At 42.5% G+C, this 25,703-nt stretch overlaps 1 protein-coding gene across 4 annotated transcripts; it reads left to right on the forward strand.

Annotated features, from left to right (window-relative positions):
* Positions 1–1,540: 1,540 nt before the first annotated feature.
* ZNF879 (zinc finger protein 879) lies at positions 1,541–24,808 on the forward strand. Of its 4 annotated transcripts, none has more exons than XM_073994971.1 (5): positions 1,541–1,641; positions 2,684–2,751; positions 5,181–5,307; positions 5,744–5,839; positions 23,814–24,808. In XM_073994971.1, exons 1-5 carry the CDS (start codon positions 1,629–1,631, stop codon positions 23,837–23,839), a joined length of 330 nt encoding a protein of 109 aa, XP_073851072.1. In that variant the 5' UTR covers positions 1,541–1,628; the 3' UTR covers positions 23,840–24,808. The 4 variants fall into 4 exon arrangements, with proteins under 4 accessions (XP_073851072.1, XP_005558802.1, XP_005558800.2 ...); XM_005558745.5 differs by lacking the exon at positions 23,814–24,808 and adding an exon at positions 10,188–12,365 and having other exon boundaries at positions 1,541–1,912; XM_005558743.5 differs by lacking the exon at positions 23,814–24,808 and adding an exon at positions 10,188–12,365.
* The last annotated feature ends 895 nt before the right edge of the window (positions 24,809–25,703 follow it).

Genomic DNA, 25,703 nt, shown 5'->3' on the forward strand with positions numbered 1-25,703 from the left:
GAAGAATATGAAGAGAAAAAGGGAGGTAATCATGGGTACTTAGTCTGCCACCCTTTACTTTGTAAATCTCAGTGCTATGTTGTTTTGCCAATAATGGTCTACAACTGTTATCTCTTTATTACTATTATTTTAAAATAATAATTAAACACAAAAATAACATATGATCCAGAAGTGGAATTGCCCATATGTTAATTCTATCTTTAATTTTTTTTGAGGAACTGCCACACCGTTTTCCAGCGCAGCGGTACCATTTTATATTCCCACCATTAATGCACAAGGATTGTTTCCTGGTTTTCTTTTTTCCCACATTTTATAATAGCCATCCTAATGAATGTGAAATTACAGTGGATGTTTGATCAGCATTCCCTAATGATTAGTGAGGTACATTATTATGTTTTAACAATATAAAACATCCATTTTGTTCAATTTAATTATTTTTACTGTGAAATAATCCTTGTATTACTGTAACACTGCGATCCAAGATTTCTTTCTCATACTATCTACCTGACATCTCTTAGTCCATCTCTGCGTTTTCTATCTTCAAGTACCCTTTGCGTTTAGGTTTGCCTCTGTAAACCCTAATGTTGGATATTTAAAAAATCACAGTGCAGGTTATCGAGGAGGCAGTTGTGATGATAGCGCTGGGAGTTGGGCTTTATTTTAACCCTAAAATAAATCACTTCAAAAAGTGACTTTAAAGAAGTCACTTTTATTTTATTTCACTTTATTTATTTATTTCACTTTATTTTAACCCTAAAATAAAGAAGTCACTTCAAAAGAAGTGAGTGCCATGAAGAGGGAAATACTGGGTTTATGCTTTTGTTTCACTCTGAGTGCCAGTAAATATGTAAAGATTACAAAAATTTATTTATTTATTTATTTGAGACGGAGTCTCGCTCTGTCGCCCAGGCTGGAGTGAGTGGCGCGACCTCAGCTCACTGCAAGCTCCGCCTCCCGGGTTCCCGCCGTTCTCCTGCCTCAGCCTCCCGAGTAGCTGGGACTACAGGCGCCGCCACCACGCCCGGCTGATTTTTTGTATTTTAGTAGAGACGAGGTTGCACCGTGTTGGCCAAGATGGTCTCGATCCATCTTGACCTCGCGATCCGCCCACCTTGGCCTCCCAAAGGGCTGGGATTACAGGCGCGAGCCACCGCGCTCCGCCAAGATTACAAAATTTAGACATAATTCCTTTTTTATTAAAATTGCGGAATGGACTGTAATAGTTCTCTCACCACCTGTGAATAATCAGCGGCAGCTAGTCTTCCACATTTAAAAATTCATACTCAATTTTCCGTCTTACTATTGTCATTCTAACTACGAATATAGTGAGTGGTTTAGCAGAGAGTAGCTGGAGCCCAAGCTGGAGGGACTCCAGCCTTCTCCAACTCCACAGCCCGACCGCCTTCTCCGCTCTCGGGGCTGTGGTTGCCTCTCGGACACCGTAAGTGGTGGTGCCGCGGCGACGACTGGGAAATGAAGTCCGGAGGGACAAACGCTGCGGTTCAGCCAGGGAAACCCGTCGGCTCTTCGGCGCGCAAGCGCAGTGGCGCCCGGCGGCGACGGGAAGCGTCTCTGAACTAGGTGTTCTGTTCGCCTCTGGTGCGGTGTGCAGCTGCGCTCTCCCTGCCATGGCGGGCCCAGGTACGGGCTGCCGGTGAGGGCGGGCCCGGGGCGTGCGGCTGTCGCGGCGGGACCAGGACGAGTGCTGGTTGCCGCGCGTGCCCGCCGAGCCCGGGCTCCAGGCGTCCGAGCCGCGGCGGCCTCGGCAGGTGAACCCGGCCCCGGAGGGGGCGTGGCCTGGGAAGGGCCCGGCGGTGGCCGGGAGAGCGCGTCGACGCCGCTGGACTCCTGGGCCGCAGCCTGGGCCGGACTGTGGGGGAAACGGCTCCAGAAAAGAAACTGCAAAACGCCAGTTCGGTTCCGGGTCCAGAGCCCTCCGGGCGGTTTTCCGCTCTTGGCGTTCGTGGGTTTAACCCTCCCTCTACTCCGTTTCCCGGAGTTTAAACTTTAGATTAACTCGTTTTTGGCAGTCTTGCTCGTTTGGCGGTGTTTTCCTACAGTTAGTCCTGGAGAGATTTAACCATTTCCTTTTTTATTTACCGTAACCATGTCCACTTGCTAAGTTACTTCCCATTTCTCTAAATTTTAAATCCATTTCTAGCCGGTGGTGCTATTCTTTTGAGCCCTTGTTTTTTGGGCCGGGGAGAATGGGTAACGCCACCTTTAAGCAGCTTTGATAACTGTTTTTGATGAAAGAAAACTTACAAGAGGAAGAAAAGAGGACTAATTTTTGGTTGGCTGTTCCTAAAAAGGGCATCAGTTCTTCAATTGCTGTTTTTCGTATTGAACAACATCCAAGTGCAGATGTGTGGAATATTGTGTCATTTCCTATTACTCTATCTGGATGAGCCTTGCCTGATGGTGCTTAATGCACGCCAGATGGTCTTCATCCCTTCGCTCCATTCGTCTTTATCGTAAAGCACTGGCAGAAAGGTGGCAGGCCCGGTGACTGTGTACCGGCTTCCCACACTGGTTTAGGTGGCCGGACTCAGGGCCCCTGTGGCCTGGACAGTGCCAGGCTCCTTCTCTGCAGATGCTCAGCTTATGGCTTCTAATCTGGTCTGGTCTAATGAGGGTGGGCAGGCTGGATGAAAAGACCTCACAGCTTCTTTCTCCATTCCAGGTGCCTTCCCCAAGAGGGGCAGCAGGGAGGGAGAAATGGCAAGGAGGTTGCTGCCAGCCCAGGTACAGGTGAGTGAAGGCTTCTTTTTGCTTGAACTGCCTTCGGGGTCTAGAGGTGGCAAACTTGTTCATCTGTTGTTGAGCTTCTCTACCCAGTGAAGCTCAGGGAAGGACCAGAGGGCTTGGTAGCTGAGGAACTCTGGAAGGAAGGTGTTTCCCTTGCCTTAGAGCCTGTCTCATACTTTTTTTTTCTTTTTTGAGATAGGGTCTCACTCTGTTACCCAGGCTGGAGTGCAGTGGCACGAACACGGCTCACTGCAGTCTCAGCCTCCCTGGTAGTTGGGACTACAGGCATGTGCCACCACAGCCGGCTAATTTTTGTATTTTTAGTAGAGACCGGATTTCACCAAGTTGGCCAGGCTGATCTCGAACCCCTGACCTCAAGCAATCTGCCCGCCTCAGCCTCCTAAAGTGTTGGGACTACAGGCGTGAGCCACCGTGCCCGGCCCCCAGTCTCATACTTTTTGACAAAGAATTTAATGGGGCTCCAATGCCAGGCCACTGCCACTCCCAGAGCTTTGTGAAAGATCTAGGTATGTTTTTGCCTTGTGGAGGACAAAGACACGGAGGGGTAAAATAATCCCTTCCTAACACTGGAAAATTTCTAAAAGAGAGGCCCTGTATTCCCAGGACCTTGGGAGGCCAAGGCAGGTGGATCACTTGACGTCAGAAGTTCAAGACCAGCCTGACCAACATGGTGAAACCTGGTCTCTACTAAAAATACAAAAATTAACTGGGCTTGGTGGTGCATGCCTATAGTCCCAACTACTCTGGAGGCTGAGGCAGGAGAATCATTTGAACCCGGGAGGCGGGGGTTGCAGTGAGCAGAGATCATGCCACTGCACTCCAGCCTGTGTGACACAGTGAGACTCCATCTCAAAAAATAAAAAATAAAAAAGCCAGGTGTGGTGGGTCTGGTGGTGCGCTCCTGTAATCCCAGTAGGTCAGGATGCTGAGGCAGGAGAATCACTTGAACCTGGAAGGTGGAGGTTGCGGTGAGCTGAGATCGCGCCACTGCTCTCCAGCCTGGTGACAGAGCAAGACTCCGTCTCAAAAAAAAAAAAAAAAAAAAGGGAAAATATGTCTGCAGGAGATAAGCTTTGTGCGCCTTTCTGATGATGTACAGGATACTCAGTTCAGCATTTTTAGAGTATTAACAAGGTGGAAACCAACCTAAACCTCCAGTCCAAGGCGAGTTACATAAACTAGATCATTTATGCCGTGGAATACTGGGCAGCATGTGAACAGTGGTGACTAGGATGCAGTTATTTGTATAATGGGGTTTTATTTTTATTTAAACATAGAACCTTATTTGCATGAAAATCATCTGAAAAGATATAACAAAAAGTTACTAACTTTTTAATAAAAGAAAGTTGGGTGAACACTTCTTGTTCTTTTGCTTATTGATCTTTTAGAATTTTCTAATAAGCTTTTTAAAGATGATTCTTTTGTTTTGTTTTGTTTTTTAAGAGACAGGATCTTACTCTATTGCCCAGGCTGGAGTGCAGTAGTGTGATCACACGTCAGTGCAGCCTCGACCTCCTGGGCTCAGGCAAGCCTTCTGTCTCAGCCTTCTGAATAACTGGGACTACAGGCACATGCCACCACACCCAACTAATTTTAAAAAAATTATTTTTTTCAGAGATGGCGTCTCCCTATGTTGCCCAGGTTGGTCTCAAACTCCTGGGCTCAAGTAATCCTCCTGTCTTGGCCTCCCAAAGTGCTGGGATTATAGGTATGAGCTACTGTGCTCAGCCAAGAAGATGACTCTCAAGAAAAGAAGGGGAGGTGGTCCTAGTTCAGAGCAGTGACATGGCATCCAGTGAAGGAGGAGAGAGGTAGAAGAACAGGAGCTTCGGGGGTGGGGAGGGAGACTCCTGACCATAGCCTTCTCCTTTGGCCTGAAAGGTGATACAGCCCATCACCTGGGACCTCTCCTGACACAGCCATGCCTGGCACATTTTCATAGGCTTCCCTGTTGTGAATGTCAGTGTCCCCTTTCCCAGGACTCAGAGATGGCCCAAGTTGAGGCAGAACTAGGACTCAGTGACCGCCTTCCCAGGCAAGCCTGGTGGTGTTCCACCTATACCTCCCTCAGTGAATGTGCTGGTGCCTCCTTCCGAAACCTGACTCTCAGGTGTCGCCTGTAAGGTGAGAGTTTGGTCTAGGTGATTGGACGTTTCCAAATCTAAATTTGAGTGTTTTGTGATTTTGTTTCATGGTTTCAAGTGCTTATCTTGTTTGACTTCTGTGTTCAAGCTTCCTGAGGGGACAGTGTTTCACTCACCGTAGGTAAATGATAAATGTGTGCTTGGTAACTGAAAAGTTGTCCAGAAATACTTGAAATACTTAGAACCCTAAGTTGTGACAGGGTTGCTTCTCAGTCGTCCCATGGTGGGGACGGTCTTGGATGAACAGGAATGGGTTTGCCATTACAGGAGTCCGTGACATTCAGGGATGTGGCCGTGTTCTTCAGCCAGGACGAGTGGTTGCACCTGGGCTCTGCCCAGAGAGCCTTGTACCGGGAGGTGATGCTGGAGAACTACAGCAGCCTGGTCTCGCTGGGTAAGGAGCTTTCCTCCTGATGCAGAATCTTCCGGGAGAGCACCTTAGCACCCTCCAGGGAGCACATTTGCAGGACTTGGCCAGGTTGGCTCACAGGTGGGCTCCAAGAGTGGCTATTGCCATTCCCCTTGGTTGTACTGAGAGACCTTGGCTTAGTAGAGTTGATGAAAGGCATCTTTTATCTGCTTCTCCTGTCTTCTGCCCGCTGAGCTGTGTTCCCTGAGCCCCACAAGGTGTTCTTGCTGAGAGGGGTGCACAGTCAGAGCCCTCACTTTCTTCCTGGGACCACCTCCTGGTCATCCTCTAGGTGCCCAATTTGAAGCCTCTCTCAGAACAAACCTCCTCCTTCCCCGTACTGCCCCTCTGTCCTGGGCACTCTGGGCCTGGACCTGCCTGCCACGATGGCCACTCATGTCTCTTTCTTGTTCTTGAACAGGGATTCTCTTTTCCAAGCCAAAGGTCATCTCCCAGTTGGAGCAAGGGGAAGACCCCTGGATGGTGGAGAGTGGAGTTCCCCAAGGCGCACATCTAGGTGAGTGACAGAGTAATTGGGAGATGGGCATAACATTTTCCGACTGCCAGGGCACAGTGAGGAGGCTGTGCTCAAGGATCTCCTTGATGTGCCAGGCCAGGTGGGAATGCTGGGAAGGCAGATCCTTTCTCTCTACTTTTTTGATTACTTGATCCATCAGTTTCAGGGGAGGGTTGAATTCTCCCAATATGGGTTGCACTGTTTTCAGATGTCTTGTAATTTGTAGGATATATAATACAGTGTATCATGTGTAAAGGTTTACAATTCTTTCATGCTCCTTTTTCCTTGCTTTTACTGGATTGATTTCTTTTCCTAAATTATTTTCCTTAGTGGCTTGAACATATACTACATTGTTTTTTTTTTTTAATCACTACAATACATCCCTCATAGTTTCATCTTGGAACCATCTTTTGCTTTGATTTCTTTGGTGTACAACTTATCACACGTGGTTCAGCAGGGGGAAAAAAGCAGATATATGTATATGTATTTAGATACATGAAAGAGGGAAAGAAGGTGTGACAAACAGTAACAGTTATGGAATGTGAGTGGGCTTCCAGATACTCATCATGCCATTCTTCTCTTTTCTGTGAAAATTTTGAAAATGATGCATCCCAGATCCCGGCTCCTAAGGCGTGTCACTTACTCCCTATGTGCCCTTGGCTGACTGCATTATCAGCTTCTGCATTCATTCTCCTGTGAATTCTGTCTGTGCTTCTGGCGGTAGAGGAGGCCTCTCTTGAGCTTTACCACTTGTCTGGTGTTTATTTCTCACCTGGGCAGGTCATGGGCTTTCTGGGTCAGTTCACTTTTGCGTTTTCATGACCTCTGTCTTCACATTTTTCCCTTCGGTTCCACTAGAATATTTTCTTGGGTAACGTTTCTCGGAAACGTTCGTGTGTGCAGTACCTGTACGTGTCTAAAATCAGTGGGTTTTTTCTCTCCTCTGAGATTTGTGTTTTGGATCAAGAATTCTGGCATCTGTTGTTTGTTTGTTTGTTTGTTTGTTTTTTCTTTTTCCTGTTGTCTAAACTGCTCCACTGTCTTTTGGCATGGAGTGCTGCTGACAAATAATCCCATTAGTCCGATTCTATTTCTTGTATAGGTAACTTGTTTTTTCTTTTCTGTCTTCTCTTTGGAATCTTACAGGACATCATCTTTATCTTTGGATTTCAGACTTTTTGTTGGGTTATATGAAAGAGCACTTTTTTTCTTTGTTCTTTGGCACTTTACTGGGCCCTTTGCTTTGAAGATTCAGTCCTTTCTTTCGTTTCAGGGATCTTTTGTTTTTGCCACATTCCACCAACAGTGTGAGGCAATTGACTGCAAGAGTAGTGATACAATAAAATAGAAATTCAATCAGAAATCTAGAAAATAAGTAGATCTGTAGTAAGGACCAGAATGGTAGCTATTAATGAGTTTCAGATTTCGCTGTGAGCTTTCTGGTTGGCAAATAAATCATTGGTATCAAATTGTCAGTGTTGTTTTACAAGCATTTAAAAAAAAATTAATTATTTTAAATTTGTACAAATTCTACGTGCTATTGTAAAAATAGCAAAAAAAAAGTCATCTGGAATTTTACCAACTACGATCAATTATTGTTGTTTATTACCCATTCAGCCTGTATTTGTTTAAATGTGTTTGTGTGTGAGAGACAGACACAGTGAGAGAGAGACAGAAAGATTGATTATACAGTTTGTTCTCGAGCCTGTTTTTAATTGTGAATGTCCTTCAGTTATTCAGCCCTCAGTGAGTAGAGGCCTACCTCATTGAGAGAACTATCTTGTATGGAAATTTTAGTTTCCAGTTTTTCTCTGTTATTAACGTTGCTAAGATGGTTATGGGAGTACAAAGCCATAATGTGAAGAGACAGAGGTACCAAGAGTAAATCATCACAGTGTGACGATATGAGTATTATGATTGAAAAGGCAAGGCAAGTGGATTAAAAATCCACAAGGGACTATTTGAAACACTATTCAACTTCATTAAATTAAAATCAATGAAATTCCAACAAAGCACAAGTTACCATTTTTCCCTTATTACCAAGGATTAAGAAATATATATCCAATGTGTTGTCACTGCTCTGAGTGATAAGCAGTATCGTTAGTGGGACTGCAACTGGTACAGTCTTTCCGAGGATGGTCTGGCTTTGTTAAAATCAATTCCAAGTCTAGAAATCTTAAGATAATTTCTGCACAGATAACTGTGCAGAGTTGCAAAGATGTTGTAAAAGAATATTTGTTATAACTTGAGGCATCACTGCCACAAAAGGAGGAGGGTAAATGACTATCAGAAAGGGATTTATTAAATGATGATGTTTTCATGCATTGTACATATTATATAGCCATTAAAATGATGATGTCAGCTTACATTTATTGACATGGAGAGAAGCTCATGATTTTTAAGTGAAATGGAGGTAAAGTTACTTTCAACTCATTTTAATTTTTTAATTAAAAGTTATCTTTTTTTTTTTTGAGATGGAGTCTCGCTCTGTTGCCCAGGCTGGAGTGCAGTGACGCAATCTCAGCTCACTGCAAGCTTCGCCTCCCGGGTTCACGCCATTCTCCTGCCTCAGCCTCCTGAGTAGGTGGGACTACAGGCGCCTGGCACCTCGTCTGGCTAATTTTTCGCATTTTTAGTAGAGATGGGGATTCACTGTGTTAATCAGGATGGTCTCAATCTCCTGACCTTGTGATCCACCCGCCTCGGCCTCCCAAAGTGCTGGGATTACAGGTGTGAGCCACCTTGCCTGGCCCAAAAGTGATTTTTTAAATGCAGAAAATTCTGGTGAGCTACGTCCCACATATGATAGTGATTACAATTGCATGATGTATTTATGGGTGAGCTATATGTTCATTTTTATAGTTTTCTATATTTTTGTTATGATGATATATTTCTTTTGTAGTTAAGAAAATAAAAGCTCTTTCATAAAATACAAAAGAAAATCATTTCTTTTGAATCAATGATTCCATTTCTTGTACTGTATCTTAAGTAACCAAAAAGGTGGACAAAAAATTACTCTCAATAATGTTCTTTTCTCCCAGTATTCGCCAATATCATGATAATGGTGTTGGTGTCCATTGAGTTGCCCAGAGCAAAAGCTAGGAGTCACCCTTGAGTCCCCTCTTTCCTTGCCTCTGCACTCTATTCGTAGGTGAAGATACCTGCCAGTGCTACTTGCAGAACATCCCAGATCTGCCCACCTCTTTCCATCTCTTATCACCACATGCCATTGCCAGCCACCACCATCTTCATCCAGGAAGAGTGCATGGGCCTCCTCATTGGCTGTTCTACAGCTGCCCTTGTTCTCTTTCTCCCCGGCCCCATAACAGTTTGTTTTTCATACAGCAACCAGAGTGATCCTTTTTAAACAAAAACCATGTTATGTCATGTCCCTTCTAGCCCTCAGTGATGCTGATAACTTCCAATATCTTCGTGTATCCTAGAAAACTCTCTGTGATATAGCCTGTCCCACTTCTTTTCCTCATTCGTGACACTCTGTCTTTTTTCACTCTGCTTCAGCTACCATCGACTGCTGTATGTCCTGGAAAACAGGAAGTTTATTCCTGCCTAGGGCCTTTGTGTTACTGTTCTTTCTGACCGGAATCACCTTTTTACCCACATTTTTGGCCAGCGTTTGTTATTTAGAACTCATCTTTAATTTCATTTTCTCATCACCCAGTTTAAAATAGTTGCCTGTTCACTCTTATTACACAGCACTTTGTGTTTTCTTACAGTTCTCATTGCTCCTTTGTACTGCTGTTGATTTGTTACTTGGTCTTTGTCTGTACCACACTGCTAGAATGTAAGCCTTGAGAACAGGCCCTTGTCTGGCTTGTGCCCTGTCATTCCCAGAGTCTTAACCTTTGCGTAGCACACAGTAGGCATTCAGTAGATATTACTTGAGTAAGTGGATGCTGTTATTTACAGCACTCTGAGGAGGCCTGGAGCACCCTGTGTTTGGAAGAGCTCTTCTCTTTCATTTAATTTTAGCGCCTCTGCAGTTTTTCCCTTGGAATTTACCTGAGTGCACTGGTGGCTGCCCTGGGAGATGAAGCCGAGGGACACAGGCTATGCTCAGAAGGGCCTCATACCCTAGTGAGCTATGCTTTGTTAATAGACCAAGACTGGCTCCTCCTGTTGTCCCCTAATTTCCTCAGCCCACCTATATGTAGGTTTCTTCAGACCCTTCCCACCCACACATCTGTCGTCCTGCTTCCTTCCTCCTCCTCTTTTTCCCATCCTTTCCTAAGATTTCGAGGCTATATTTTTTTAACTATCCTTGTGTGTTTTTATGTCACTTTTTTTTATTCTCTGTTCAAGAGAGACTTACATGTTTTGTCTACTTTAGGATGGGAAAGCTTGTTTGAAGCCATAATTTCTAAAGAAGAAAATCAGGAAGTCATGAAAAAACTCATAATTGATGGTGCATTTGACTTCAAGTTGGAGAAAACCTACATAAATGAAGATAAGTTAGAGAAGCAACAAGGCAAAAAGAACAAACTTTTCAGGAAAGTGTTAGTTACCATCAAAAAAGTCTACATGAAGGAGAGGAGCTTTAAAGGTATTGAATTTGGGAAGAACCTTGGTCTAAAATCATCACTTATTAGAAAACCCAGAATGGGTTCCAGAGGAAGGAGACCCCATTCACAGCAGTATTCAGTTCTCTTTAAACAACTGGGGGTCAACACAGTGCGTAAATGTTATAAATGTAATATCTGTGGGAAAATCTTCCTCCACAGTTCCTCCCTGAGTAAACACCAGAGAATCCACACGGGAGAGAAGCTCTATAAATGTAAGGAATGTAGGAAAGCCTTCAGCCAAAGCTCATCCCTAACTCAGCACTTGAGGGTTCATACAGGAGAGAAACCGTATATATGTAGTGAATGTGGAAAAGCCTTCAGTTTCACCACATCTCTTATTGGACACCAGAGAATGCATACTGGAGAGAGACCTTATAAATGCAAGGAATGTGGAAAAACATTTAAAGGTAGTTCATCTCTGAATAATCACCAGCGAATTCACACAGGAGAGAAGCCCTATAAGTGTAACGAATGTGGGAGGGCCTTCAGTCAGTGCTCATCTCTCATTCAGCACCACAGAATTCATACTGGGGAGAAACCGTATGAATGTACTCAGTGTGGGAAAGCCTTCACTTCAATATCGCGGCTAAGTAGGCACCATCGAATTCATACTGGAGAGAAACCCTTTCATTGTAATGAGTGTGGAAAAGTATTCAGCTATCACTCAGCCCTTATCATACATCAGAGAATTCACACTGGTGAGAAACCATATGCATGCAAAGAATGTGGGAAAGCCTTCAGCCAAAGCTCAGCTCTCATACAACATCAAAGAATTCACACTGGAGAAAAACCCTACAAATGTAATGAATGTGGGAAAGCCTTCTCTTGGATTTCACGGCTTAATATACATCACAGAATTCACACTGGAGAGAAACCATATAATTGTAAGGAATGTGGAAAAGCCTTCAGTTCCCACTCAGGTGTTAATACTCATAGAAAAATTCATACTGGAGAAAAACCTTATAAATGTAATGACTGTGAGAAAGCATTCAACCAAAGCTCAGCTCTCATTCAGCACCAGAGAATTCATACTGGAGAGAAACCATATAACTGCAAAGTGTGTGGGAAAGCCTTCAGACAGAGTTCATCCCTTATGACACACATGAGAATTCATACAGGGGAAAAACCTTATAAATGTAAAGAATGTGGGAAGGCTTTTAGTCAGAGCTCATCTCTTACTAATCATCAGAGGACTCATAATTGAGAAAAACTGTATAAATGCATGTAGGAACCGAAGTTTATTCTGTGCTGAATTTCAAAAAATTCATTGTGGGGAGAAAATGATGAAGAGTAGTTAATCATGGGTAAAACTTCAGAGTTAGACCTCATCAACATCAGAGAGTTCATGATGCAGGGTAACCTTGGGAATGCTAGAAAAGCTGTAAAATGTTTGTTCATATGTTCTTAAGTTATTACCATGAAATTGAGAAGTTTTAAGATTGCAGGGTTAGTATTTGATTTTCTAGTGGTGTATGATAACAGCTACCAGTTTCATGAGCATCACTGGGAAACCTGCTGTTTATGTGCAAGTACAGCCATAAAATCCAGACTTCAGATAAATCTAGGAATCTAATTTTTGAAACTATTATGCAAGCCAATGGTACTAGAAAGAATGTTTTAGAAAAGAAATATGTACAGGTGACCCATAGCTACCTCACTGTCACTAAAATGTTTTCTAATAGTCTTAAAGCAGATTCTTTACTTCCTGATTAAGACTTTGAATTGTTTCTCTGCTTTCTAAGCCATTCGCCTGAGAAGAAAATCACTCCATAAACTATGCAGACATACTATCTTTGAGTTTTCTTCCTGACTACTTGTTCCAAACTCTGAGTCAGATCTAAAGTCACTTTAAGTCACAGAGTGCATGGTATTTCACTTGTTTTTCTCATTGAAACTGATTACCTTTGCTGTATTAAATTGCTAAGTAAAGGTCATTCAGACAACCATTGCTTTTGCAATTTCCTGAAAAATGTTAGAAATTATCTCAGAATGTAGCTAATAGGGAGCACAACTCAGCTCCCAGGGTGTGCCTGCTTCTGTGAGTTTTCTGGTTACCAGCCACTAGAAGGCCGAGCAACAGTGTGGAACTCAGGGTGTCATCCTTGGAGGTAAAATGAACCAGATGACTTTCACCCTTATTCCCACTTTTTTGCCTTCGTCAGACAATGGTCACTTTCTCCCTACCTTCTGAAGGCCCCTGGGCAAGTATTTAGGCTCTGAGTTCAGATGCTCTTTCCTCCAGAAAATGGACTTACATTCTTCCACAAGTGATTTAGCTCGTTTTGGCATTTCTAAAATGTGACTCGTAAGATTAGCGAGCTAAAAACAGTTACCTCACAAGTCAAGCTAAAATTGTTGGGCTTTACAGAGGCTAACATCTAGTTTAGCCAAGTTTGTCAGGAGGGGGCAAGCACTTAAGGGCTGAAACCACCCATTTCATAAAGTGCTAAGTTGTTTTTCTGCCAAGGAACTGTAAAAAATAGACAACAGGAAAGTGTTACTGGGAGCATAGCAAAAACCATTGAATTCAGCTTTTGCCTCCTGGGTTACTCAGTCTCATTGTTTCAGATTTTTGAAGAACAGACTTTCTGGATCATTGAATGCTTCATCTCTAATCCTTACTTCCCACCACTGTTCAGTTTTTCTATCTCTACCTAAGTTGGAAAAATTCCTGGGGAAATATACCTTCCGCAGTATTAATAGTTTTAAAATCATCAAAAAGTTAAATCTGAATTAAAATCCCACAAACAAAACATTAGGCCCATTGTCTTTTTTAAGACAAGATCTGTCAAAACTTGAAGTAACAAATAGTCATTCAAGTTTGATGCAAAATCTCCCAGAGGAGATAATGTATAAGCACAATTTTGCTAATATAACCCAGTGCCAAAGCCAGGCAAAGTACAAGAAATGAATATTATAGACCAATATTACCTGTGAACAAGAGATGAAATCCCAAGCGAAGCATTAGTAAATGTAATCCAGAGCACCTAAGTATAGTTAAGAACATGATAAATGTAGGTTTATTTATAGAAAGCCTACTGAAAAAGTGGTAAGATGTTAGAAGCATTAATGACAAGAAATACAGAGAAAGATTGAACTGTAACTGGGCGCAGTGGCTCACGCCTGTAATCCCAGCACTTTGAGAGACTAAGGTGGGTGGATCACCTTAGGTCAGGAATTTGAAGCCAGACTGGCCAACATGGTGAAACTCTGTCTACTAAAACTACAAAAATTAGCCAGGTGTGGTGGCACATGCCTGTAGTCCCAGCTACTCAGGAGGCTGAGGCAAGAGAATTGCTTGACCCCAAGGAAGCAGAGGTTGCAGTGAGCCGAGATCGTGCCACTGCACTGCAGCCTGGGTGACAGACTCTGTCTCAAAAAAACAAAACAAAAAGAATGAACTGTTTAAAATGGGCTCTGAGACAGAAATGGTTCACACAGAAAAAAAATTAGATCCCTACGCTCACCGTAACAATTATGTGAAAGGCGAAAACTGAATAACTTGGAGGAATATGTAAAGGAATAATTTTATGTTCTTGAGGCTGGGAAGGAATTCTTAGATAGGCTACAAATGAGCTATATAAAATTTTTGATGTATTTGCTCACATTAAAGAACTGCTTACCAAAGTATACAAAAGGGAGGTCAAAAGACAAAATCGATCTTTCCACTGTATGCCCAACAAGCTATTACAATCTGGACATATGGATTTGTAGAAATCAACAATACCACTAGGAAAATGGGCTAAAAACATGACTACTTCACAGAAGAGAAAATACAACTTCCCAGAAACATGAAAAGATAATTAACTTCATTAGTAGTTAAAATGCAAATTAAGGCCATAGTAATGTATGATTTTACAACCACAAATGAGGAAAAATTAGGATGTGTGACAATACTGAGCTTCAGGATGTATGTGGAATAAGAAATTCATTAGTATTGGGAATATAAATCAGTAGAGATCACTGACATAAAGCTGAACTTGTGCATGTTGTGCACATCTACATGAATACATTGGATAAATGATTGCATGTGGGCATCAAGGGATGTATAAAGATAGCAGCACTGATCATACCAAATGATTGTAAGTAGTCTGAATGTCCATTAATTAGGAGAATGGATATATTTTGGAATATTAACACAGTAGAAACAGCAGTAAAAATGAATAAACCTAAGCAAAACGTGGATGAAGCTGGCATGGTGGAGCACATCTGTAGTGCCAGCTACTCTGCTGAGGCAGGAGGATCATTTTGTTGCCCAGGTGTCCAAGACCAACCTGGGCAACAGCAAGACCATGTCTCTAAAGCAAAAAAAGAGATAGATTGAAAAAAAACATTTTTGAGTTTTTAAAAGTCATTGGCAAACTACATAGGGTATGATACAATTTTTTTTGCAAAATTATATATCAAAAGATATATACTGGCCAGGTGTGGTGGCTCACGCCTGTAATCCCAGCACTTTGGGAGGCTGAGGCAGGCAGATCACGAGGTCAGAAGACCAGGGCCATCCTGGCTAACACGGTGAAACCCCATCTCTACTAAAAATACAAAAAATTAGCTGGGCGTGGTGGCATGTGCCTGTAGTCCCAGCTACTCGGGAGGCTGAGGCAGGAGAATCACTTGAATCCAGGAGGCAGAGGTTGCAGTGAGCCAAGATCGTGCCACTGCATTCCAGCCTGGACGACAGAACAAGACTCTGCTTAAAAAAAAAATATATATATATATATGTGTGTGTGTGTGTGTGTGTGTGTATATATATGTATATGTATATATATATATATGAGATAAAGATGTTTAAATAAACAAATGGTTGAGAAGATATTCTAGTTATCCATTGCTGTAGGACAAATCACCCCAAAACGTAGTGTTAGGTGACAATTTATTGTCTATCAGGAGCCCATTTGGGGGCTTAGCTGGGAAGTTCTTATTTGCTGTTTAATGGATGTGCAGTCAGAGCAGCTGGGGCTGAAGGCTAAACTGGGCTTCAAGGTGGCTGGCAGTTGCTGATGACTGCTGGGGGAGAGCTGGCTTGGGCTACTCCACGGGGCTTGGGCCTCTTACAGAATGGGGGTTGATTTCCAAGAGGGAGTGTCCCAAGAGCAAGTATTCCAAGAGAGCTACGTGGAAGTTGCTGATCTTAAAAGCCAGCTTGAATTCTGCTGGATACTGTTGGTTGAGAATGAGTCCAATTTGGCCCATATTCAAGTGTAGTTTATAGAACTCTGAATGCCAAGGGCACAGTTCACTGGGGAACTGTGTATTGAGACTAGCTACCACATAACATGAAGGACAGGGGCTTTACGAAACTCTGGTGTGAGGCAAGGAGATGACTTGGGGAGAAGCACAGAGTCTTCCTCCACTTGCTGGGTGCTTGAGAGAGACTCCGTCTTCAGGAAGAGGCTGCTCCAGCCAGCTAGAGCCATTGTGTATGTCAGTAAAAAGAACTAATAGAATTTGTCCAACTCAATCCTGGGTGAATTGAGAAGGAGTAAAACAGAGATCCTGAAGCCTGATAACCCAGGGTGATGTGAACATGAAGGTTAATACGGAATGAGCTTAAAGGTTGTACATAACAGCCTTGTCACCGTCAGAGCTACCTTCAGGCCACTGCTGAATAGGAATGTGTCTCATTAACAAAGCTATCAACCGTTTTCTCTCCTGTCTGTGTCTTCCCTTCTCATTCATCTCCCTAAATCTCCAGATAAAGAGAACATTGGTTCCTAACTGCAGTAAGGAAGTGCCCGGTAAATTATGTGTACCTTAAGATACATAGGCAGAGAAAGAATTAACAGTCATCTTTGTCAACACATTTTCTTTGCCTAAGTTCTATTGTTCAGACTCAACACTTCTCAACAGACTTGTTCAGAATCTAGGCAAAAAGAAAAATGTCCATTTTCATGGCTTTCTAACAGGTCATTTTCAAAGCAACCTGAAAAATGCAGAGTATGTTTTAACTTTTATAATGTGGTTGACATGCCTGATGTACTTTATTCAAAGAAATTACTTAAAATGCCCTTCTTTTCATGTGGTTTGGGGCTATTACTGGCTGTCACATGATTGATGTTTTCTCATGAATAGGTCCAGGAAAAATGAACAGGCCAGTTGTTTTCTAGACTGGCTCTTCATTGGGCCTGTCTGATGCTGCTTCATAATTAGATTTATGCTCTGTGGTTTTTTTGTTTGTTTTGGGTTTTTTTTTTTTTTTTTTTTTTTTTTTTATACGGAGTCTTGCTCTGTCACCCAGGCTGGAGTGCAGTGGCACCGTCTCAGCTCACTGCAACCTCCACCTCCTGGGTTCAAGCAGTTTTCTGCCTCAGCCTCCCGAGTAGCTGAGATTACAGGCGCCCGCCACTACGCCCGGCTAATTTTTTTTTTTTTGTATTTTTAGTAGAGATGGGCTTTCACTGTCTTGGGCCAGCTGTTCTTGAACTCCTGACCTCGTGATCCAACTGCCTTGGCTTCCCAAAGTGCTGGGATTACAGGCGTGAGCCACCATGCCTGGCCTATGCTGTGCTTTTTTGGTAAGGAAACCATGGAAGTGATACTGTATTCTGAGTTCATCATCATACCCTATCGGGGGATTGTGACTTGTCCCAGTTGCTGGTCATTTTAACTTTGCTCTCTTCGTTCAGATGGTATCTGCCAGATTTTGCACTGTGAAGTTAAAATCTTCCTTTTATAATCATCAGTATCTTAACATGAAATCCTATGAGTGTGTATATATATTTTTTTACTTGTCAAACTTGATCTACTAAGGCCAGACACAGTGGTTCATGCCTGTATCCCAGCACTTTGGGAAGCTGAGGTGGGAGGATCGCTTGAGGCCCAGAGTTTGAGACCATAGGCAACATGGTGAGACCCCATCTCTACAAAAAAATAAAAAGTAAACTAGCTGTGCATGGTAGCATGTGCCTGCAGTCCCAGCTACTCAGGAGGCTGAAGTGTGTTGATCGCTTGAGCCTGGGAGTCTGAGGCAGCAATGAGCTGTGATCATGCCACTGCACTGCAGCCTGGGCCACAGAGCAAGACCCTGTCTCTAAAAATAATTTTTAAAATAACATAATATAAAGTAAATTATAATTATAAAACAATGTTTTAAAAACTTGATCCTCTGGCCGGGTGCGGTGGCTCACACCTGTAATCCCAGCACTTTGGGAGGCCAAAGCGGGTGGATCACCTGAGGTTGGGAGTTCGAAACCAGCCTGACCAACATGGAGAAATCCCATCTATACTAAAAAAATACAAAATTAGCCAGGCGTGGTTGTACATATGCCTGTAATCCCAGCTACTTGGGAGGCTGAGTCAGGAGTATTGCTTTAACCCAGGAGGTGGAGGTTGCGATGAGCTGAGATTGTGCCATTGCACTCCAACCTGGTCAACAAGAGTGAAACTCCATCTCAAAAAAATAAAAAATTGATCCTCTAGTTTCATCCATTGATGACACTTGCTTTAATCACTTATTGTAATCGCTTCCAAATGAAGATTTTATAATTCCATTGTTTCTTCTACACTTGTTAATTGGCTTTCTACATTGAAGAAGAGTTTTATATTCACTGTTTGTTTCTGTGATTCTAGAAGCATGGTTTTCTATTTTATTCAATGGCCTGTCATTGTTAATATCAATTATTTATTTTGATGCTGGAATTGTCCTAGGATTGGCCTTTGGGACCCCCTTTAGGCTGATTTCTGTGTCCTTTCTGTTATAGCAAGCTTGGAATTATATCCAAGATTTGTAATTCCAGTGTACTTGCTTCTGTCAGTGTAAGCAACGTATGATTTCTGGACTAGATGACTTGGGCATTGTCCGGGAGGTGGAAATTAGAGGTATTCTGCTTTTCCTGTAGGATCTTGCTTTTCTTCCTCTTGCTGCATGTCTCTTCGATGCATGGATTCCCCACCACTGCCTTTCTGTGAGCAGTTCACTTGAGGCATGACCTTCCTGGGGCTGCCTTCTCACATTCTGTGTGTGCTTTATCAAAATGCAAAGGGATAAAATACACATAACAAAAAATTTACCCTGTCACCCATTTTTAAATGTACAATCTATTTCCAGATCTTTTTCATCATTTCAAACAGAAACTCTGTACCCATTAAGCAGTAACTCTTCATTTCCTCCTTCCTAGGCCCTAGTACCTTCTATGCTGCCATCTTTATGGATTTTACTACTCTAGGTACTTCTTATAAATGGAATAATACAATATTTGTTCTTTTATATCTGGCTTATTTCATTTAGCATATGTCTTCAGGGTTCCTTCGTGTTATAGCATATGCCAGAATTTCCTTCTTTAAGGCTGAATAGTATGTATTTTATGTATATACCACATTTTAAAAATCCATTCATTGGTTGACGTTTGCATCATTTGCACCTTTCAACAGTTGTGAAAAATGCTGCTGTGGCCATTGGTGCACAAGTACCTGTTTGACCCTCTACTTTCAATTACTGTCCTTGTAGTTTTGCCTTCTACAGAATGTCATATAAATGCAAAACCCGTGTCATGCCTGTGGCAGGAGGTCTCAAAGCCACCAGCTTGCCAATGTCTGCTTTGTGATCTCTACTTAAGTCTAACGACACGGACTATGGACGAGAGAAAATAAGCCATAGCATAACTTCAATTTATTTTAAGCAAATGAATTTAAAGACACAATTATAAGATTGTAGGTTTTCCATGACCCGTTCTATGAATTTATAGGGCTGTGTTGGAAATACCCAGATAGAACTTCCCCCTTTGGCGTCCATATTTCAGCACCATCCTTTCTGCACATCTCCTCATGGAAGTCAGTTGAGTTCTTTTTCCCAAACAAATGTTTGCAATCAGTCTTCATTGTGTCTGTGCAATTCTAATCTTCCTTTAACCTTTTCAGTGTATGTAGGACAGGAAAACGTCAACAGCTTACTACAGGTGACTGTCATTCAGGTGGAAGTCCTGTCTGCATGACATTATAAACTGTTTAAAATGTCCCTGTGTGTGTTCCCCAAGTCTAGCTAGTCCATCAGCCCTGAGCTACGGTTATACAGGAATGGACATCATTCAGATGATCACCTGATGAAGGGGATAAGGTTAAAGAGGAGCTATGATTGGATTTGGAACACAATGCGTATACTTCACTTTAACCTTTCAAATTCCTGAGCACTGGTTGGGAACAACTCCCATTTCTCCATTTTCTCACTGTGAAGGGGAGGAAGGCAGGGAAGGAAAGGCACAGGGAGGATGAGGAGGGAAGTAGGGAAACTCATTTGAGCCTTACCACATTGGACCCAGGGCCTGCTGGATCAGGTGAGTGGGTTTTTGACTACTGGATCAGTGCTGTACACACAGTGTAGATTTTTTTTTTAATGTAGATATTTATTGTTTAAAGAACAAACCACGTTAGAAAGTGGGAGAATATTCCTTTCAGAAATTGGATTATGTAAGCTTGAAATATAAACTTAAAGAGTTCTCCCAGAACACAGAGGAAAGTACAAAGAATTAAAGTATAAGAATATCAGATATATGGCCAGGCTCAGTGGCTCATGCTTGTAATCCCAGCACTTTGGGAGGCTGAGGCAGGTGGATCACAAGGTCAGGAGATCGAGACCATCCTGGCTAACATGGTGAAATCCCGTCTCTCCTAAACATACAAAAAAAAAAAAAAAAAAATGCTGGGCATGGTGGCGGGTGCCTGTAGTCCCAGCTAACTCGGGAGGCTGAGGCAGGAGAATGGCGTGAACCCAGGAGGCAGAACTTGCAGTGAGCCGAGATTGCGCCACTGCACTCCAGCCTGGGTGACCGAGCGAGACTCCGTCTAAAAAAAAAAAAAATATATATATATATAGAGAGAGAGAGAGAGAGCGCGCGCCCACTTTCTTACAGACTAAAAGTTTTGAAGGATTCAGGGTGGAAGAGTTTATCGGAGTCTTGCACTGCTCCTGTGTGTCTTTGTTGTGCTTGTCTGGGAGGGAGAGTTGTGTGTCTGTTCCCATACACCTTTCTGCAGCTGCAGGCATACCCCCAAGTCTGCTTGTAGCTTCCCTGTCTTAGTGCACCTGAAGGGAAAGGACTGTGCTTATTAAGGCCCACTGGTTTACTGGGGCTCATTGTATGAGGGTGAAGTTTGGAAGTTACCTGAGACTTTCCCCCCACCTCCCTCTGTGCCTGAGCTGTCTTATCTGTGTTTCACTGTCTGCTGTTTCTGGTTCCTTGTAGTTAGAAGAAAAGTGATTTCCTTGAAATGCATGAGGCTAGAAAAGGAGCTGGAACTGAAAGTGCCAATGTTTATCCAAGATGATGGTGCTACTGCTCTGTCAAAAACAAGACAAAAACCCAAGTTTTAAAAGTCAATGTAGGGAAGCAAACCAAAAGGTTACCTACAAAAGTAGAAAAATTACACTAGCCTCAGATTGATTGACCAAAAAAGGAAAACTCTATAAAATATTAGAAGAGGCTTATTCTCAGCCACATACGAGGATCATGGCCCATGACACAGCCTCAGGAGGTCCTAAGAACATGTGCCCAAGGTGGTTGGGTTACAGCGTGATTTTATGCATTTTTGGGGAGACAGAAGTTACAGAAAAAGACATAAACATGTAAGGTGTACTTTGGTGCAGCCAGGACAGCCAGGACATCTTGAAGGTGGGGTGCTGGTTGCTTCCAGGTTATAGGTGAATTCAAAGATTTTCTGATTGGCAGTTGGCTGAAAGAGTTAAACTTTGCCTGAAAAGTTAAAGTCAGCAGAAAGACATGCTTAAGATAAAGGGGGTCAGGCGCAGTGGCTCACGCCTGTAATCCCAGCACTCTGGGAGGCCAAGGCAGGCGGATCAAGAGGTTAGGAGATTGAGACCATCCTGGCCAATATGGGGAAACCCCATCTTTACTAAATACAAAAAATTAGTGGGGCATAGTGGCATGCGGCTGTAGTCCCAGCTACTGGGGAGGCTGAGGCAGGGGAATTGCTTGAACCGAGGAATCGGAGCTTGCAGTGAGCTGAGATTGCATCACTGCACTCCAGCCTGGTGACAGAGCAAGACTCCGTCTCAAAAAAAAAAAAAAAAAAAAAAAAAAAAAAAAAAAAAAAAGGGTTATCTTATCCCCCCTTAAAGTACTTATATTTATAGGGATACTTACATCTTTAAGTATTTCTATTTATTTCCTATATCCTAAAGGGAAGTCAAGGTTCTTGTTATATAGATGAATCCTCCAGGTAGCAGGCTCCAGAAAGAAAGGATGGTAATGGATGGTAAGTGTATTTTATTGGACCTTAAAACGAGTCAGACTCCCTGGAAAAGACCTGGTAAGGGAAGGAGATTCTCTACAGATGCACATGGCCCCCACGAGAGATGGCTTTGCAGGACCATTTCAAAATATGTCAAAGAAAATATATTTTGGGGTAAAATACTTCAGTTTCCTTCAGAGGCTGCCATCTGTCCTGTGATGCAATACCAGAGTCAGGTTGGAATTTGGTATCTCATTGCTGCAAAGAGTCTTTTTTTTTCTCTCTAAAAGTCTCTATTTTAATATTGCTGGTCAGTTGTGCCTAAACTCCAGAGGGAGGAGGGTATTAGGCGGCATGTCCAGCCTCTGCTTCCCATCATGGCCTGAACTGGGTTTTCAGGTTTCTTTGGGATCCCCTTGGTCAAGAGGGGAATCCATTCGGTTGGTGGTGGGGCTTAGAATTTTATTTTTGGCCTAGAGATTTCCCCATAAAATGAAGAGAGGCCTGTGGAATAGAGCCTCTGTATTTTTATCATTCCCACTCTTCAGACATTTCATATTTCCTCCTTAGCACAGTTATCTCCCAAACAAAAATCTTGAAGAAACACACTTTTCCTGCAAATGAGAGAGTACAAAGAAAAAGTCAACTGTGACAGTGTGAAAAGAAACAGAAATACAAAGATGAAAAGAAAAACAAAACTAGGAAAGTGGTAGAGAAAGATTCATGGCTTATAAAGACACAAGTTAAATATAAATTTAATTATAAATAAAATATAGATTATAAAACTCAAGGAACCTGCCAGAATTCATAGTTGAAAGAGAAAATGGAGCATGCAGCTGTGAAAATTGGACACTGTGGCCATAGACTACTAGCTCCTACTATTAAATCTCTGAATGGGTCAGACAGGAAAGTAGATTTGCATTTAGTTTAGTGTGTAAAGGAACTCAGAAGATTCAGGTTAATTTTAAAAATTTTAGTAATTATAAAAATAGAGCAGAAAGAATGTTTTTAAATAATGTAATATAATTACCAAGACTGTTTGAAAAGAGTAAATATACCTTATAGTTGAAAAAACATATTCTGAGTGTTCTTAACATCCTTTTCCGTATTTGACTTTTGAGCTTTTCACAGTTCTTTCTGTTTTGGGGGGTCTTTTTTGGTTCTTGTTGCTAATGGCTAACCAGGGCCTGCTTGAAACAATAAGCCCTTCAGTGTGCCACCTATGAGTTTGTGTATGCATTTGCGTTTATGTACAGTGTGTACAATTGTGGAATTATAACAAAAAGGAAATTCATCAAAAGTTAACGATGCCTGTTAGGTGCTGATATTACCCATAATAAAAAATGTGATACTTACCTTTTTATGACTCTGGACTTACCTGTTAATTATGATAAACCTATATGAATTATATAAACATGGCATTCACATCAGTGGCTGAAATGGAATTGCAATGTAGCAAGAGAAAATGGACCATTTTCAAATACTAATAAAATTATTTTTATAAGCATAAATTCAAACCTTTTATGTGGGTTCTTTTGAATTTCCATTGTTTTAAGAAAAATAGTATAGTTGATAAATTTTTACCATTCCCACTCTTCATACATTTCATATTTCTTCTGTTGCATGGTTATCTCCCATACAAAAATCTTGAAGAAACACACTTTTCTTTTTTGCTTGGAGACTAAATTTTATTCAGTCTTCTTATATTCTGATAGATTGCACCTACTGTGTGTGTCTCATTCAAACAAATTTAGATATCACTTAAGGAAGATCTTTTTGTTTTCTTTTGAAATGGGGTTTCTGTGGCCAAGGCTGGAGTGCAGTGGTGTAATCACAGCTCACTGCAGCCTCAACCTCCTGGGCTGAAGCAATCCTCCCACCTCAGCTTCCTGATTAGCTGGGACTATAGGCATGCACCACCATGCTGACTAATTTTTTTTATAAATTTTTGTAGAAATGGGGTCCCACTGTGTTGGCCCGACTGGTCTTGAACGCCTGGGCTCAAGTCATCCTTCCGTCTCAGCTTCCCAAAGTGCTGGGGGGTTACAGGTGTGAGCCATCATGCCTGGCCATAAGATTTTGTAATTTAAACTTTCCTCTTTTCTATACTGTCTGCAGTACAATATCTTATGATACCAAGATGGTAGATTTTTTTCCCCTGTGTTTACCCTAATCTCTATGTAAACATCTGCACTGTTGATTTTCAGCCCAGTCATGCCCTGATGCCTGGTAATGGCCAAGAAGCAGGAGAAACTTCTGAGCAGAGGAGCCGGTTGGACAAGGCCTAACCCTGGCTGTTGGTGAGATACGGTTGAGAGTTTTCATAAAGGTTTAGACAGGCCAAGCTAGGAATGGAACAGACGCACTTCCAGCTCTGAGCACTGTGCTCACTAGCCCTTTGGGGCTGTTCTTTCCCCAGCCTCAGGCAGTTTCCTCACATACACATACTGATCAGGGCTCAACCGAATCCTCAAGGAGTGCTCTCCAAAATCCCCTGGTCCTCTGTCTCTGCAGCTCTCTCCTCTCTGGCACTCTGCCCTGTGAACTCAAGCTGTCTTGAATTTCCCAGACTCCCAGCTTCATCTTGTCAAGTCAGGAAAACCACTGGGCTCTGTGTGGGTTCCTCCTACTTGAGCTTGCTCCAGACACGACTCCTTGGCTTCCTGTTTTCCAGGGTTTACTGTCCAATGTCTTGAGTGTCATCATTTCATTCTTCCTTCCAGGATTTTTAGTTGCTTCAGGTGAGACGGTAAATCTGGACCTTGTTTCTCCAGCTTGACCATTGGTAGTTCCAGGATCATAGCTCATAATTTTATTGACAAGATGCTCATTTTAAAATACAAGTTAACATTCCAAATATATGTTGGGGTAAAAACTCTTTATGTGCTCTGTTGGTTGGAATTCAACCATTGCCTCAGCCTCCCAAAGTGCTGGGATTACAGGCATGAGCCACCACTCCTGGCCCAGCTTTTTTCTTATTATCAGGACAGGAATGATAACTTCCAAGCTCTTTACATACAGACCGGAAGTCTGGTAAACACCTTGTTTGTTCTTGGCTTTCAGGATACTATGGAGTGTTTTCTACACCAACAACTGATTCTCCACTTCTCTGATCACCAACTGGGTGTCCAACAATCCATGCAATTCTGACACTAATTACCCAGAGTTAATGTCAGACTCCACAGATTTAAGGCCTCAGTTCTGTAAGATTGCCCCTTCATCAGACACCAGTCTCGAATCCCAGACACCTGTACTTCTGATGAACGGGCTATAAATCAGGGGTTCCTCTGACCCCCATCTCAGGTTCAGTAATTTGTGAGAATGATACACAGAACTTAGGAAACACTTTACTTATGTTTATTGGGTATATATTAATAAATGATAGAACTCGGAACAGCCAGATGAAAGAGGTGAATTGTGCAGGGTATGGGGGAGGGGCTGTGAGCTGCCACGCGCCTCAGAGTACACCCGCTCCCAGCACCTCCATGCACTCACCAGCCCCAAAGTTCATCAAGTCTTTTTGTTGAAAGGTTTTTATAGAGAGTAGTTTCCAGTGCCCCTCCCACCCAGAGGTCAGTGGGTGGGGCTGAAAGTTCCAAGCCTGTAATCCCTTAGTCTTTATGGTGACCAGCCCATCCTGAGGCTCCCTAGCAGCCCCATCCTAAGTTGCCTCATTAGCTATCAGGGGAATCAGCCCCCAGTATTTCAGCATAGGTTATTTTCTATTTTCTGTAAGTGTTGGCTGGTCTGAGAAATAAAGAGTACAAAGAGAGAAATTTTACAGCTGGGTGTCTTGGGGAGACATCATATCGGCAGGTTCTGTGATGTCCCCTGAACTGCAAAACCAGCAAGTTTTTATTAGGGATTTCAAAAGGGGAGGGGGGTACGAATAGGGAGTGGGTCACAGAGATCACATGCTTCAAAAGGCAATAAAATATCACAAGGCAAATGCCAGGGCAAGATCACAAGGCCAGGGCAAAATTAGAATTAGTGATGAGGTTCCATGTCCTGCTGGGCACACATTGTCATTGATAAACATCTTAACAGGAAACCAGGTTTGAGAGCAGACAACCAGTCTGACTAGAATTTGCCAGGCT

This window comes from Macaca fascicularis, chromosome 6, assembly GCF_037993035.2.
Source record: "Macaca fascicularis isolate 582-1 chromosome 6, T2T-MFA8v1.1".
Taxonomy (NCBI): Eukaryota; Metazoa; Chordata; class Mammalia; order Primates; family Cercopithecidae; genus Macaca; species Macaca fascicularis.